Source organism: Dreissena polymorpha, chromosome 1 (genome assembly GCF_020536995.1).
Source record: "Dreissena polymorpha isolate Duluth1 chromosome 1, UMN_Dpol_1.0, whole genome shotgun sequence".
Taxonomy (NCBI): Eukaryota; Metazoa; Mollusca; class Bivalvia; order Myida; family Dreissenidae; genus Dreissena; species Dreissena polymorpha.
Window position 1 is genome coordinate 53,964,646 of NC_068355.1, and position 16,046 is coordinate 53,980,691.

At 35.6% G+C, this 16,046-nt stretch overlaps 1 protein-coding gene across 1 annotated transcript in view; it reads left to right on the top strand.

Annotated features, from left to right (window-relative positions):
• The window catches only part of LOC127881322 (urocanate hydratase-like), a 32,129-nt gene that overhangs the window by 15,087 nt on the left and 996 nt on the right, over positions 1 to 16,046 (top strand). Inside the window, exons 2-20 of the mRNA XM_052429085.1 lie at positions 2,636 to 2,766; positions 3,293 to 3,446; positions 4,097 to 4,225; positions 4,829 to 4,890; positions 5,170 to 5,236; positions 5,346 to 5,402; positions 5,695 to 5,781; positions 6,424 to 6,575; positions 7,012 to 7,120; positions 7,493 to 7,563; positions 8,074 to 8,171; positions 9,085 to 9,193; positions 9,846 to 9,934; positions 10,769 to 10,839; positions 11,182 to 11,280; positions 13,741 to 13,840; positions 14,206 to 14,287; positions 14,889 to 14,937; positions 15,866 to 15,916. Coding sequence (XP_052285045.1) covers positions 2,636 to 2,766; positions 3,293 to 3,446; positions 4,097 to 4,225; positions 4,829 to 4,890; positions 5,170 to 5,236; positions 5,346 to 5,402; positions 5,695 to 5,781; positions 6,424 to 6,575; positions 7,012 to 7,120; positions 7,493 to 7,563; positions 8,074 to 8,171; positions 9,085 to 9,193; positions 9,846 to 9,934; positions 10,769 to 10,839; positions 11,182 to 11,280; positions 13,741 to 13,840; positions 14,206 to 14,287; positions 14,889 to 14,937; positions 15,866 to 15,916 — 1,767 coding nt within the window. The remainder of the gene's footprint in view (positions 1 to 2,635; positions 2,767 to 3,292; positions 3,447 to 4,096; positions 4,226 to 4,828; positions 4,891 to 5,169; positions 5,237 to 5,345; positions 5,403 to 5,694; positions 5,782 to 6,423; positions 6,576 to 7,011; positions 7,121 to 7,492; positions 7,564 to 8,073; positions 8,172 to 9,084; positions 9,194 to 9,845; positions 9,935 to 10,768; positions 10,840 to 11,181; positions 11,281 to 13,740; positions 13,841 to 14,205; positions 14,288 to 14,888; positions 14,938 to 15,865; positions 15,917 to 16,046) is intronic.

The following is a 16,046-nucleotide window of genomic DNA, read 5'->3' on the forward strand; positions in this document are numbered from 1 at the left end:
AATGAGTGCCTTAAGATTCCAAAAACATATTGACTTAAAATAAATAATCCCGATGGCGTAAATGACTTATCATTTCATGTTCATGAACCGGTTTTAAAATACTTTGTAGACTTATCTGCTAGGCGGTGAGGACTTTTAGACCACCTGATAAACTTCAACTTTATTTGCCCTAGTTAAGTAACTGACTAAAGATATGTTAACATAATACTGATGACTGATGAGTCTGTTGTGTCTTATATTCTCATTGCTACTTAAAATATTAAGTCTTTTTCAACGTTGAGACTAATAATAAGCAAATTCGTTTAATTGATATCCCCCGCCAAATAAATTTTGATTATTGATGGGTGCAGAACTAACAGAAAAGTTTATTTGAAGGGTTGTACCCTTATCTCACTTATTTAAAAGTAACAACATAAAAAAAACAATTGGCAATAACTCTTATTTAAGAAAGTGTAGGGTTATAGATTTTGTGCATGACACCTCTCCTCATTGATATCTTAACATCCATTAAATTTCATCTTTAAATCGTGTATAGTATCTGTGATATAGTCCTGTAAAGTAACATCAGACATGTACATATGTACTAGGGTTATGTTTTTTGTGCATGGCACTTATTCTCATTGACAATTATACACCCATGAAATTTCATGTTGAAATCTTGTATTTATAGTTTCTGAGATAAAGCCCTGAAAAGTTTCATCATATAAAAACAACAAAGGGCAATAACTCTTATATAAGAAAGTGAAGGGTTGTAGTTCTTATGCATGGTTCTATAAATGAGATATAGCCCTAAAAAGTTACATCATAAAATAACAATAACAAGAAAGGGCAATAACAGTTACGTAAGAAAGTATACGGTTATGGTTCTTGTGCATTGTTAATTATACTCCCATGAAGTTTCATGTTAAAATCTTGTATAGTATCTGAGATATAGCCCTAGTTACATCATACAAAAACAACAAAGCGAAATAACTCTTATTTCAGAAAGCGACGGGTTATGGTTCTTGTGCATGGCACCTCTCCTCAGCTATATTTATACACCCATAAAGTTTCATGTTGAAAACTTATATTGAATTTCTGAGATAAAGCACTGAAAAGTTTGTGAGTGACTGCACTGACAGACAGACCAACGGTACGTTTAAGAATATTTAGCGTACCCGGGGTACATTAATGTATACTTAAGAGTACACGGGGTACTTTAAAGCATTGCCCAAGCCGAACCGACAATTACCAATCGAGCTTATTGACATGTTAAATAAATGATGATAGTGGTAAATATGATTGTGTGAAATATAATACAATAGTTTTCCTGAATTGAGTGTACATGTGAATTAGCTAAAATAATGATAAAAACACCGATTGGGATTAAACATTTGTGGAACTGAATTTGGTTCATAATCAGTTTTTAACTTTTTTAAGGTGAAATAATATATATATATATATATATATATATATATATATATATATATATATATATATATATATATATATATATAATCTGAAAGTATTTTCTTAAATCAATGCTATATCTTTGTATTAAAAAACTGCAACACTCATGACTGTAAATTAAGCATTACCATATTTCTTTACAACGTAATGCATGTACATCATCGATATATATAGCATTTAAAACGAAAATCGTTTTAAAATTCAAATGTTTGCATGGTGTTAGAACTACTGTTTTGATATCTTTGTTGTGAACAATGTGTTTAGGTTCAACGTCCGAAAAAAAAGATGTCCGAAAATAACTGCGAGCTGTTAAAACGCGAAATTAAGTTGAATTGAAACAACAATGCGTTAAATATTATTTTTCATCAATCTGACATTTTTCACGGCAACTGATCGGAGCAATATCACGAGGGTACTGTGAAAATCGTCAAATCTCACGATCTGACAATATTGACTGTTATTGACGCTTCACCGGTCTATTTCGTTTCCGTAGAGATAGCTAATGTCGTCCGTTTGTAAGCTCAAATTTGATTGGCTGACGGGTTCAATGGCTTATTCTAAAAATAAATGCTGCTCGAGCAGCATATTGCTGCTCGAGCAGGAATTTTGCTGCTCAAGCAGCATTGAAATGCTGCTCGACCAGTAAATTGCTGCTCGAGCAGCAATATCCTGCTCGAGCAGCATTTTAATGCTGCTCGAGCAGCATTTTTTTCTGCTCGAGCAGAAGTTAAAGTTTCGACCCCTTTGGTGCGCCATAGGGTACTCTTAAGTATACGTACATGTTCCCCGGGTATGGTAAATATACTTAAACGTACCCGGTCGATATTAGACTGTACCCGAGTTGTATTCCCGCCAAAAATACGATGTCGTAAAACGCGCTACCGATTACTGTAAAACGATATTGTTTTTTCTTAAACAAACTTCTCTTAAAAAAATGCATCAACATGCTTTTTTGAGTATCAGGTTCGATAATATAGAGGCCATTTAACGGAAAATGGACATACATGTGAACATAATTAATTTAAAAAAAATAGCCGACAACGACCGATTTAGCGTTAAAAATTTCCCGGGGTATATGTAAGTATACTTAAATGTACCCGGGGTACATGCAAGTAGTATCCGAGCCGACAATGACCAATCGAGCCTTATTAACATGAAAGTAATTTCTATTAATGGGGTACTGAAGCTAGCTCTGAGGAACGCACTACGGTATTTCCCTCCAAATGTGCATGAGACACTGGCGCCAGAATTCGCAGACGAACTGAGGGACTATGGACACATTTACATGTACCGCTTCCGACCGACTCTAGAAATGCGGTAGGCATGAACTGATATGTGTTGAACCATATTTCGCTTTCAATCAAATTATTTTTACAGATGGTGGTGCCTTCCCATTTAAGATTATTGTATTGAAATTTACAGTTTCCCGTGAAAAACAACATGGAAACAAACTGTCAGATTTAACGTTTTTTTTATCGTCAGTCGGAACTAAAACTAAAGAAAAATAAGGAGTCATACAAATTACATAACATTTTAATCAAATAACTTAAACATCATTTATGTGGAACAATTACTAGCAATTAAAGACCTGCCAAAATATTTATAACGACACTTTTTAAAAATTTATACGAACATGTGCACTGAATCTAAAACCATATGATAATAGAAAAAAACTGTTTGAGAAATATTAAACATTGAACACGATTTCCGTGTCTGTTTTTGGGTGTGTGACTAACAATAATTAGTTTTATAGGACGCTAAAATGCAAATAAGAATGTAAAGTTGCAAAAGCATTGTTTTCATTTTAATACCATCGAACTACTAATGTGTCTTCTTCCCGCAGTGCGTATCCAGTGGACGAGTACCCGGCACAATGTCGCCAGGCGGCAGCCCTCATGCACATGATCATGAACAACCTTGACCCCCGAGTGGCCCAGTTTCCGCACGAGCTGGTGACTTATGGGGGCAACGGTCAGGTCTTCTCTAACTGGGCACAGGTCTGTCATACGCTGCTTATAAAAATGTGAATATATCACAAGTAATTTTGATATATAATCGAATTAAAAAAAGGTTTAGGATTCTGGCAAATGAGAAAAATACAAATTAATTGGCCTTCAATAAGAAAGACACAATACACGCGAATAAAAACAACAAATACTACATACTCATCCATTTGAAACAAATATTATTATTTAACCCATTTATGCCTAGTGGACTATCCCATCCTTCTAAATTGGATCAATTTATTTCCAAAATTAGGGATGTCTAGTATATTTATTTCTATATTTAGAATATTTTTACAGAAATTCCTTTAAGCAAACAGCGCAGACCCTGATGAGACGCCGCATCATGCAGCGTCTCATCTGGGTCTACGCTGTTGGCCAAGGCCTTTTTTTCTAGACGCTAGGCATAAATGGGTTAATACGTGTTCACATATTTAACGTTTCCTCTTACTTGGCACAGGTATGTAGTACATTTCGTTTAAATAATGTGAATATAACACAAGTCATTTTTATGATTTCGGTTTGTCTTATTAGTTTAGGATTCCGGATCATGAGATTATTCAAAATAATTGCTTCAAAAAGAAACACAGGATCAACGCTCATTTCAAATCCCGTATTTGTGTCATGCTATTTTCATACTCCAGTTTCTGTTGGTGATGAAGTACCTATCTGAAATGAGCGACCAGCAGACGCTGGTGTTGTACTCCGGACATCCGGCGGGCCTGTTTCCCAGCAACACAGAAGCGCCACGTGCTATCATCACCAACGGAATGGTAGGTTAATATGTTCTGCCGGTACATACTGCTGCAAAATATTACTGCACTAATTATGTTATTTATACATTAAAGGGTCGCACAATTACAATATCAATGAATCAATAATTCAAAAATGACAACCGAACAATATACTTTACAAATTATGCAGTTAAATATACTTAAACTAATTTGTCGATAATGCAAATAAAAAAATGTAAAATTTATAAAGAATTGTACCTTTTTTGTACATGTGCATATATTTAAAAAATGACCAGACTTTGTGTTAAATAGAAATCAAATTACATAAGCTTAGCGCTTATTAATTGTGTTCGACTTTTGATCAGAGGCTCTGGTTTCAATGCCCAATTAATGCATGTTTTGCTGCTTAACAATCCTACATAATGATGTATTAGTGGACAGTTCAGTAGCTGTGCTGGTACATACAATACAGTTAATAATATTTCATTCGTTGTTATTTTTGCATTGCTGAGTTTGAGAAATTATACACGTGCTGCATCGGTTATAACTAATAAGATATTATTAAGTATTATTATTATTATTAAGATTTTGCACACCTAATTGTTCCTACTGGTAAATCTCGTTAATGGCCATTAATTTCAGGTTATTCCAAACTATTCGTCGCGTGAGATGTACGAAAAAATGTTTGCCCTAGGAGTATCAATGTAAGAAAATGTAAACTATTAATGGATTCATAAATGTGCAAATACTCGACTTCGTATTTAGTGAATTCCACGCTAAAATTAGGACAAATAAAAAAAAAATATTGCATGCATACGTTTATCTTATTTAAAGAAATCTATGACCAGATAAACAATAAGTGTATTAAAAAAACATCTATGTAAATTACAGATATCTTGAACGTAACAATGTTTTCTATATGACATAATCCTTCAACTAGCTACACACATAATTCCATGCAGTATATTTTCGATCCGATCCAGGTACGGCCAAATGACAGCTGGAAGTTTCTGCTACATTGGGCCGCAAGGAATCGTGCATGGGACCACGGTATGGTATTCTAATGTCCACATAACTTTTCGTGTATATTTTTTCTGCATCAGAACACAATCACTTTTTAAATATTTTTTGGTATGAGGCTGATTTCCCTCTATTTCAGCTCACCATTCTAAACGCGGCACGAAAACAGCTGGGAACCAGTGAACTCAGGGGCAGGGTAGGAACTTGTTTACGACTTTGTATGTGTCTTCTTGCGAAGTTGTTCATAACTTGATTTCAGTTATTCGGTAATCGGTATACACATTTTTTATCATATTAAATTACGGATATTATATCACATTTGATATGATATAGCGCTTTGATCATTGAAACAAAAAGCTGTGATATTCGCCTAGTTTTACTGATCCTCTCGGTATTTTATGAAATTATGACATTCTTACAATGCTGCATATTAACTATAGATGAACACCACTAACCATTGCCTCACAATTGCATCATTTGTGTGTAAGGTGTTCGTGACCTCTGGACTAGGCGGTATGAGTGGTGCTCAGGCGAAAGCGGCCGTCATCTGTGGATGTGTGGGCGTCATAGCAGAGGTGCGTTATGACTTATGTACTCAATCGTAAAACTAGCATCTTGTCCAGGTATATTGTGGTACTTTTTTGACCTTGTAGTTAAGGATAACCCATGAAAGTGCAAGCACTTATTTCCAATGGGGTCCTTTGGTTTTGCTGAAGAGACAGCAAGCAGAACAAACAGTATTGTGATACAAGGAATCCAGGTGCGATACCCTAGCTCTTGTTGAATAGATCCTTTGGATTTTGTACGTTTATCCTGTGCGCAATAATAATAATGTTAGCATGCATGCCCAGCTGAAGACCGTATATGGTATGTTTCAGACGAGTTTGGGTCGTTTGTGCACATCTATAGCACGATCTTTATACCGCTAAATGTTACTGTAGTTGATGACTCTGACAATGTCCGCCTGTGTGTACATTCGTTCACATGTTTTGCTCAAGTTTTTAACGGCAATTAACATAATGTGAATATCAAAGTGTTATAGTTTATGTATGGAGATCACTTTTAACTACTTTGACTAGTTGTAAGTAAGTGGGTTTTAACAATAAAGTTAATTTATCATGTAGCTATCCAACGTCCCTTATGTTTATGTCATGTTCGAAATTGATCTGAACTTTCAAGATTGTACAACAAACATCTTTAACTGAATTATCCGCTAGATTTCCGGCGAGGCCCTCCACAAACGCCACCGCCAGGGCTGGTTGCTAGAGGTGACCGACAGTCTTGACAAGTGCATTCGTCTGATAAGGAACGCCAGGACAGAGCGACGTGCTACCAGCATCGGTTACCATGGACACATTGTGGACCTCTGGTGCGGAGGCTTTTTGTTTTAAACTATAATATTTCGACGCAGCATAACTTAATGACATTTTTAACGCCTAGGCCCTACAGATTGGTAGTCGTGATATGTTTTACAAGCCTTACAAAGCCCTTTCTCCAAAAGTACAACATGTATAGTTCATGGGAAACAAGTAAGGCATACGGCTATAATTAAATGTTACACCAATAGTTTTTAACTGCTATAACATTAAATGTAATAGCAAATGTGCTTAAATGCATGTGCTAACGATGTCATCCCATATCAGCTTGTGCAGTCCGCACAGGCTAATTAGGGACGACACTTTCCACTTGTATGATATTTTTCTTTTATGCGGACTGCACAGGCGAATCTGGGACGACACTTTACGCAAATGCATTAACCCCCCTTTTCACAAGGCATTAATCTTAAGACCCTATATTTCCTACAGGGAGAGGCTGGTGGAGGAGTTCGAGCGGACAGGGGACCTGCTAGCAGACCTCGGCTCCGACCAGACTTCCTGTCACAACCCGTACCTGGGTGGGTACTACCCGGCACAGGTTAGCATGGCCGCTGTTACGTCGAGTCGATGTGTTTAGTGTTCTTGGTGAAAACAAAAGAGATTGATTTATTGAAATGGAATTTACATTGATTTATAGGTACCTACCCAATCAAACTGTTACTCAAACTGTTTAGGGCGCCCATGAATCGTTGTGGTAGATATGCTTGTATGTGTATCATAACCGTTTGAATCAATTGCTAGCACACTTTTTTCGTGAATGTAAATTACAATACCGTTTAGATTATTTCATTAAGAAATACATGATCCTTACATGACCCTTAAGTAACGCTTCCAAAATATTACATGGTACCAAAGATTCAGTCGTATTCAATGACACTTCTAAATGGCGATGCCTTTGCCTTCATTTCAGATCTCGTATGAAGAGTCTCTGGAGATGATGCACAAAGATCCGGTAAAATTCAAAAACCTTGTCCAGGAAAGGTGAATAGCTAAGTTATATCTAGTTAATTAGTCCTTCTCCATATATTGTGAATACTCATCGATTAAACTGAACGTTTTAATGTACACACACAAACACAAAGAATTCTTATTCAGATACGTACGAAAAAATGCTCTTGTTTTATTTAAAAAAGCTTATGGAATTCTGGTTATATGGGCATGTTACAATCCTATACTTCAACGCTAAAATTTATATTCACACACTGTAGAGCCACGCATCTATTAACCCATTTATGACTAGCGTCTAGAAAAAAAGGCCTTGGCAAACAGCGCAGACCCAGATGAGACGCCGCATGTCATCAGGGTCTGCGCTGTTTGCTTAAAGGAATTTCTGTGAAATATATTCTAAATATAGAAATGAATATACTAGACATCCCATATTTTGGAAATAAATTGATCCAATTTAGAAGGAATGGAGAGTCTACTAGGCATACATGGGTTAAATTCACTAAACGTTAACCAGTATGTATTTATGTTTATGCCCTATTTTAGCCTCCGTCGCCACATCGGCGCTATTAACAAACTGGCTGACCACGGCATGTACTTCTGGGACTATGGCAACGCATTCCTTCTCGAGGCAGGCAGGGCTGGTACGACGAGAGTTTAACATCTTTATAGTACATAGTATTTTGGCGGGAAATTTAACGCATTTACGATATTGAAACCAACAACATGTTTGAATAAAAAAATAAAATTTTCTGGAGCTTATAGATCCAGTGTTTACATTTATCAATATAAAGTATTTAGTTACAAGCTTCAATATCTGCCAAAATTTGTGAAAAGGTCCCTTTTAGCAGGGGTTGATCGAGGGTATGAATGTCCCTGACAATTGTTTACGGTGTAAGCAATTTCTGTTGCACAAATGCTTTGTTTGCAACGTCTTGAAACCATTCAGTATGAGTACTGTACGTTTTATGTATAATAGACATCTAAATATTTTAAAGTCTTTATTACGCTCAAAATCAACGAAAATTTCGTAAAAGTAAAAGTGTTTGTTATAGCACTAGCCACACTATCAACGCTAGATGTGGTATGATTACATAGATTTTTGTAGATACAAAATACTTGCTTTTATTTATTTGTGACACAATTTTAATTCCCCGCGAATATATCTATTCATACGACTCACGAACACTAAAATGGTACCATGTTATTGTTCATGTGTCGTATGAATAGATATCGATGCGGGAAATTAAAATGGAATTAAAAATGCAAAATAATAATAAAAACGGACACTTTGTATCTACAAACATCTATTTTACCAGACCACATCTGGCGTTGAAATTTCGGCAATTGCCATAAGGAACACTGATTTTTAATTGTTTAACTTTATTTCACGAAATATTGTACACAATTTTCGTTGATTTTGAGTAGTAATGTGGCTTCAATGAATTAGTATTGCGTATGAATTAAAAAGGTTTTATAATTTTTATTGCAGTAAACGCTAGAATACATGAAATTGTACAAAACCAAATGTTTTCACCACACCACACTATTTTACAGGCGCGGACGTGGGTCAGAGGACCGGACTGAACGGCACGTTTTTCCGTTACCCCAGTTACGTACAAGACATCATGGGCGACATCTTCTCACTAGGCTTTGGTCCGTTCAGGTGAACTTAAAGAATACATTTCGTGTTTGCCAATGAAATATTAATTAAATGGGGCCTTTTCACAGTTTCGCAAAATCACGTTTTTCGGGGGTCATAAATTCCAAAAGCGAGTACTCCGGTATACATTATATATTAGAAGAAAAAAAATAAATTCTCATTAATACATATATAAGAAGTATATTTGAGCTTATGGATAAACATAAATCACATAGAGTTCTTTTCGATTTGCATTTGAAATATAGAAACACGGCGTTAAAGACACAAGTTGATATAAACGTATGTATCCAACTGGCAACTCTTTCTATTTGGCTAGTCTTGGATTAGTATCAACGTTGATGCTGTACAAATTCAAACGGCGTAACGCGAAGTTTCTAAATATGCTATTCATAACGATGTTATTTTATCGGCTTATCCCATTTATACCCAGCGGACTCTCCCATCCTTCTAAATTGGATCAATGTATTTCCAAAATTAGGGATGTCTAGTATATTTATTTCTATATTTAGAATATTTCTTACAGAAATTCCTTTAAGCAAACAGCGCAGACCCTGATGAGACGCCGAATCATGCGGCGTCTCATCAGGGTCTACTCTGTTTGCCAAGGCCTGTTTGCTAGACGCTAGGCATAAATTGGTTAAACAATGGTTCGCAGGTGGGTATGCACTAGCGGTGATCCCGGCGACCTTGACACGACCGACGAGATTGCAACCACCGTGCTGGAAGACATCATCAAGCAGGGAGGTAGGCGATCTTGATAACGTAAATATTATATATATTAATGCAAAATATACGGTCTTAACTTAAGATATAGTGATGAAGTCGAACTGAAACTGAAAATTGAAAAACTATATTTTTTAGTTAAACACATTTTCTGAAATTTGGCCCTCATCAGCTTTGTTTAAAATAAACGGGATTTGACATCGACGTCATCAGACGTCAAATGTGCACAAAATTTATTTAAAAAATGAATTTAATGAACATGCATCGATTAGGATATATTGAAAGTCTTTGAATTGTGAATTTGTTCCATTGACTTGAATGATCAATCATCAAGTATATAACTAGTGATACTAAACTGATCTGAAATATTCGCTAATTTTTCTCGAAAAAAATAGGCCTTTCCAAACGTTTACTACATTGTTGTTTTGGCTGGCAAATATACTGTTTCTAAAACATACTGATTTTAAACTGTTTATTTTGTTAAAAAATTAATACTGGTTTCCGAATGTTCTTGGCTACCTTTAAAAAAAAAAAAGATTATCTGCGGTATTTATCGCTGTTATGCGATATTGCGATTCTTACCGGATATAACATTTGTAAATGCAATGAAGACAACGTGATGATTTTTCTGTCGCACAGGTCCGGTATTATTATTGCGTTGTTAATTTCGTACTTTTAAATGAAATATTTTGCTCTTGAGATGAGCAAGTGTCATGTCACGGGAGGGTTTACCACATACGTTAATCCACTGCTATTATTATGCAAAGTGTAATTATAGAAGCATAACAACAGAAGTTCATATTCTATATTATTGTGTATGGAAAGTTATCATTTCTCTCATCTCTGATACTTCAGTCAAGGAGAATGTCCAACAGCAGTACGAGGATAACATCAAGTGGATAAAGGAAGCATCGAACAATAATATGGTAAACGCGCATCTCTGCGTTTGATTTTAGTGATTGTATAGTATCTTCAAACACAATCCCATTAAACAAACGTACATTTGACAGACTCACTGTCGACGACGTCAAATTTTATGTTGGAAACATGTGATTTAGAGCTTGTTTCACAGACTAGGAGCACGATGTTACTTTTTTACTTGTACCGGTAATCGCTTATTTAAAGTAATTTTTAAGCTCAAATGAATGTAAAAATTATAAACTTTTCCATATACTAGTACACTATTTATCACGGTTCAAATTCATGACCATTCAATATGTATATACAGATATTTAGACTATGTGTTATCATGTCGTTTATTTCTTCAGGTGGTGGGGTCTCAGGCTAGAATCTTGTATGCAGACGACAATGGAAGAATCGCCATAGCAACGGCTTTAAACCAGGCTGTCTCCGAGGGAAAACTAAGCGTAATCATTTGTATAGTCCTTATTATTCAGTCTTTATGTAGATAAATCAATAATTACAAATAGAACAATTTGCTAAATAACAAAACCAATAATGTCCATTTTACACACAGAGGCACTTATAACGCATACACTTTCATCTTATTGAAAAAAAAAACAAGAAACTAATGCATCCACAGTGCCTTTCAGTGTAAAAATGTGTCATCATTACTTGCCATTGAACATTGCCTTAGAGGCATCATACGCTTCAATACTGAATGTTGTCACGTGTGCATTTTTAGACGTTAACGTTACTATTTTAATCATTCATTAAAGTTGCAAGAAGGATTTTAAACTGAACAAATACAAGCCGGGTATGCGGATACTTTGATAACAGATGGCACTTCGATACCAGATAACAACATAAGCCACGCGCGAGAGGTGAGTTCTTCAGCTTTTTTGCATTTATGTTCTGTTCATTTGGTTTTCAGACACGTAACATTGTTTGGTCGATTAATGGTATGATACTTTGTATTGCGGAGTAAACAAATCGTGGGAAAAAACAGTGGATTATAGTAAAAAAGATAAATTTCCATCGATAATCATTATGAATTCGATGATCAGTACGTATTTCAACAAAATAAAAATACTGGGAAATAAAGCAAGAACGTGCCAACTAATCGAAATAAAAGATCAATATGTCCATTAATGTTACAACATTTTAAATTTTAGTTAACTAACGTATTTGAGGAAATTCAAAGGTTTTAAGAGTCGGATGCCAAATTTTCATGGACACTTGTTTAACCGATGATCTCAAAGCCAATGGCACTTCGATTCCAGATTACTCGACACTTTTTACCAGATACAACACACTCTATTTAGTGAATCAGAAATGCAGAATTCGCTGTGGAATACTGTTATAATAAACAGGCAATAAATAAAAATGTATGTACTGACGTAAATTAAAAACGAATTACCGAAACATGCTCTTATCCCTTTGGAATATGATTTCTTATAAATGTGATAGGCACACGTGAAACTAATTCGATATGCCTAATGAGTACAGTTTTTATGACCATAAATGTTCCAGTTTTCGAGTCACCCAACAGCTTGATCTTCGCATAGTTCAAAGCTTAAACAATTTTAAATTACATTTAAAATGTAACTCATCAGACATATCGAAGATGTTAATTTAAAATTGTTTAACATCATGTACTGTGTAATTATAAATAACATTCTTTGTAGCGAAACGGCTGATATAAAGCATGTATAATTATGCCCTAATAAAGGTACTAAGGCCATTTACTTATATACTAGATAGCGTGTCATGAAACATCACTCCGCTAAAACTGCTAAAAGCTAAATTTCAGCAGCGATGCAGGTCCGAAATTTTATTAGAACTTTTTGGCTCAATGCCATGAAATAAAAAATAGCAATAATGGTACAGGCGGTCGATTTAATCACACGATGGTGGTGTCAAAGTTGTGCATAACCGTCGTTGTCATTAATATAAACACAAAACATTCTGCATACGATCCTGGATATACGTGACATAATTATATAAGCAGAAATCTTATTTAAAACTTACAATATTAATTACATAAATTAATAGTAATAAGATTTTTGAAAACGAACAACGCCATTGGTTATATTTAACATGTGTATCAAATTACGTTATGCATAGATTCCCAATGTGTCGCGCTTGACAATTCAAACTGATTCGTACTTCAATATGTTTGGTAAGAATAGCCATAATAAACATTAAAATGCATTTCGTGTAGAAGATAAAACTCGGTTATTAGAGTGCCCAATTTGTTGAAAGTCTCTGTTATCCGAGGTGCCCTATATCGGGAATCAAAGTATCCGCAACTTCATGAATACCACCTATTAAACATGCTCTTTCTTCGTTTATATTTTATTGAATACTATCAAATTTTCAGTATTTGAAGCACAGTGATTACCCTACATGCTGAAATATAAAACAATTTCTTGAAATATTTCTAAGTAGTTTTATTTTGTTGAAATGTTTACGGTTCATCCAGTTTATGCTGTTTTCCGACCGAATGTTCTATTTTTAGGAGACAAATCTACCATTCATCCGTGATTGTTTTCTTTCCAATATAAAAAGGATACACCATTTATAAACTCGACCATGCGCCTTGTCTAAAAAACTAATCTTTATGATATAACTTTAAAAAAAAAACGAGGAACTTATCTCTCGCGCGTGGCTTTTGTTGTTATCTGGTATCGAAGTGCCATCTGTTATAAAAGTATCCGCATACCCAGCGTGATATACGACAATTTAACCGGCTTTTCGACGTTTCACGCGCTGTACGACATAACATATTTTAACCAATGTAACTCGATCAAACCTGGGCTTTTCGTCGCCCACACAGTTGGATGGAACTACGGTATATCCTATTTGAAATTGGTTTTTATACTGTCTTATATAACATATGGTGTGTTTTCATCGCACACATCCAGGGCCCCGTGGTAATAAGTCGGGATCATCATGACGTCAGCGGCACTGACAGTCCCTACCGAGAGACGTCCAACATTTACGACGGCTCGGCGTTTTGCGCAGGTGCGTGGCAAAGTAAACCATATGTGATCGCACATTCTGACAAATAAAAAGTCGTAGCAAACGAATATTATGTAGAGCGCGATCTTAGAAATAGTAATGTTATTTGTTGATACACGTTCTAAGTAATAAGAGTATAAAAGACAGTCATAAACAAAACAATAAACCCCCTCTTCTTCGAAGGGGGGCATAATAAGTAATGACCACTTTTGTCCAAAGCAGACGATAGTTTTAGTCACGAACTGCAACGCTGGACATCGTGTTTTTAGAAGACATTTATATAATGTTTAGTAATACAAACATTCTCTAAACCGATGTTCAAGCCAGATCAATTTTATTGAACATGTTGCATTGCATTTACTCCACAGATATGGCGGTACAGAACTGCATTGGCGACTCTTTCCGTGGCGCCACATGGGTGGCCCTCCATAACGGCGGGGGAGTCGGATGGTAAACATTCTACATTATATGTGTCGCGTTTTGAGAAAACTGGGCATAATGCATGTGCGTAAAGTATCGTCCCAGATTAGCCTGTGCAGTCCGCACAGGCTAATTAGGGACGACACTTTCCAATTTTATGGAATTTTTCGTTTAAAGGAAGTCCCTTCTTATCGAAAATCTTGTTTAGGCGGAAAGTGTCGTTCCTGATTAGCCTGTGCGGACTGCACAGGCTAATCTGGGATGACACTTTCCGCACATGCGCTATGCCCAGTTTTCTCAAAACGCGACTCATATCGTGATTATTGGAATAAACTCTTCATGCAGTATTATAAATACCAATTTCTATATACGGGCTAGATCGAATACATGTATGGTATGAAAAAAGGTTGCCGATATTTGTTTCCTGTTAACAGATACTAATGTCATATTCGTTTCTAATCAAACTTGTACACTATAACACTTTGGATTTTTGTCTGCTAATTAAAAGCAAGCTCCTATGTTAAACCACGCAGAAGTCACATTCAGAGCTAGATTGGTACGCAAGTTCTTAACTGTACAAACAACCCGATTTTATGTAAAAGCTCACGTCAAGTAACATGTCATGTTTCAGGGGAGAGGTTGTGAACGGGGGCTTTGGCTTGGTCCTGGATGGCACCAATGTTAGTATGAAAATAAATTGATGTACATATCAAAATACTGATAATGAGCGATATATACAGAATAACAGGGGACTGCCTGATCATTTTGTAATATACCTGGCAATGCTTAAAATAATATAACGGCGAGGTGTGGCGAGCCGTTGTTTTATTCGTGCCGAGCCTGACATACTATTACTAAAAGATCTGACAGTAACCTGTTTTTCTCTTTATCATACGTATGCGTCCCCATTTAAAAGAACTAGTAAAATTACAACTCTGCATTTTTGCGGGAATGAATATGATTTTAGGCGTTTGACGTGTTCATAAGGTTATGAGCGCTTCATTTTTGTAAAATATGTTGTTTGCTGTTTATGTTGCTTTTTGTGTCTAAAATATATTACGTCTTGGTATCAAATTGTTTGTATTATTGGATCTGATTTTAATTTATTAACAATGATGACTTCATAGTTTATTCCGAGTAATATGACCCACGGGTCGAACATGGACTGATATAAAAACTTCCTGTAACATGCAACGTTATATCTGACATATATCAATGTAGCGGTATGATTAACTCATTAGCATATTCGATGAAATTGCTAACTTAAGCTCGTAAAACGTACCGTGTACGTTTTTTTTTATAATCAAAGCGATGTATGTCATGAAATAAACTTTCTTGTTAGGAGTATCGCAGTTTTATAAAGAATGTATGATGTCTCGTAATTTCGAAAGTCAATGCTAGTAGGTCTCTTTTTCTTAAGAAGAAAAACCCTGGCTGGTTCTTAATAACAATCAATAGATGACATTACGAAAGTAGATTCAGCACAGATGTCTACATGTCACTGTAGACATCACGAAAGTAGATTTAGCACAGATGTCTACATGTCACTGTAGACATTACGAAAGTAGATTCAGCACAGATGTCTACATGTCACTGTATGTATTCCAGGAAGCGGCAGCTCGGGCTAGAAGCATGCTGTCGTGGGACGTTTCCAACGGAGTAAGCGCTACTTTACTTAACATATTTATCGAGTCTCGAAACATTGTTTTAATGATCTAAAAAGCTGTTAATTTTAAGTCTTTATTTTCGATGATATAACTCTTGAACGTTTTGGAAATACAGATTTTTA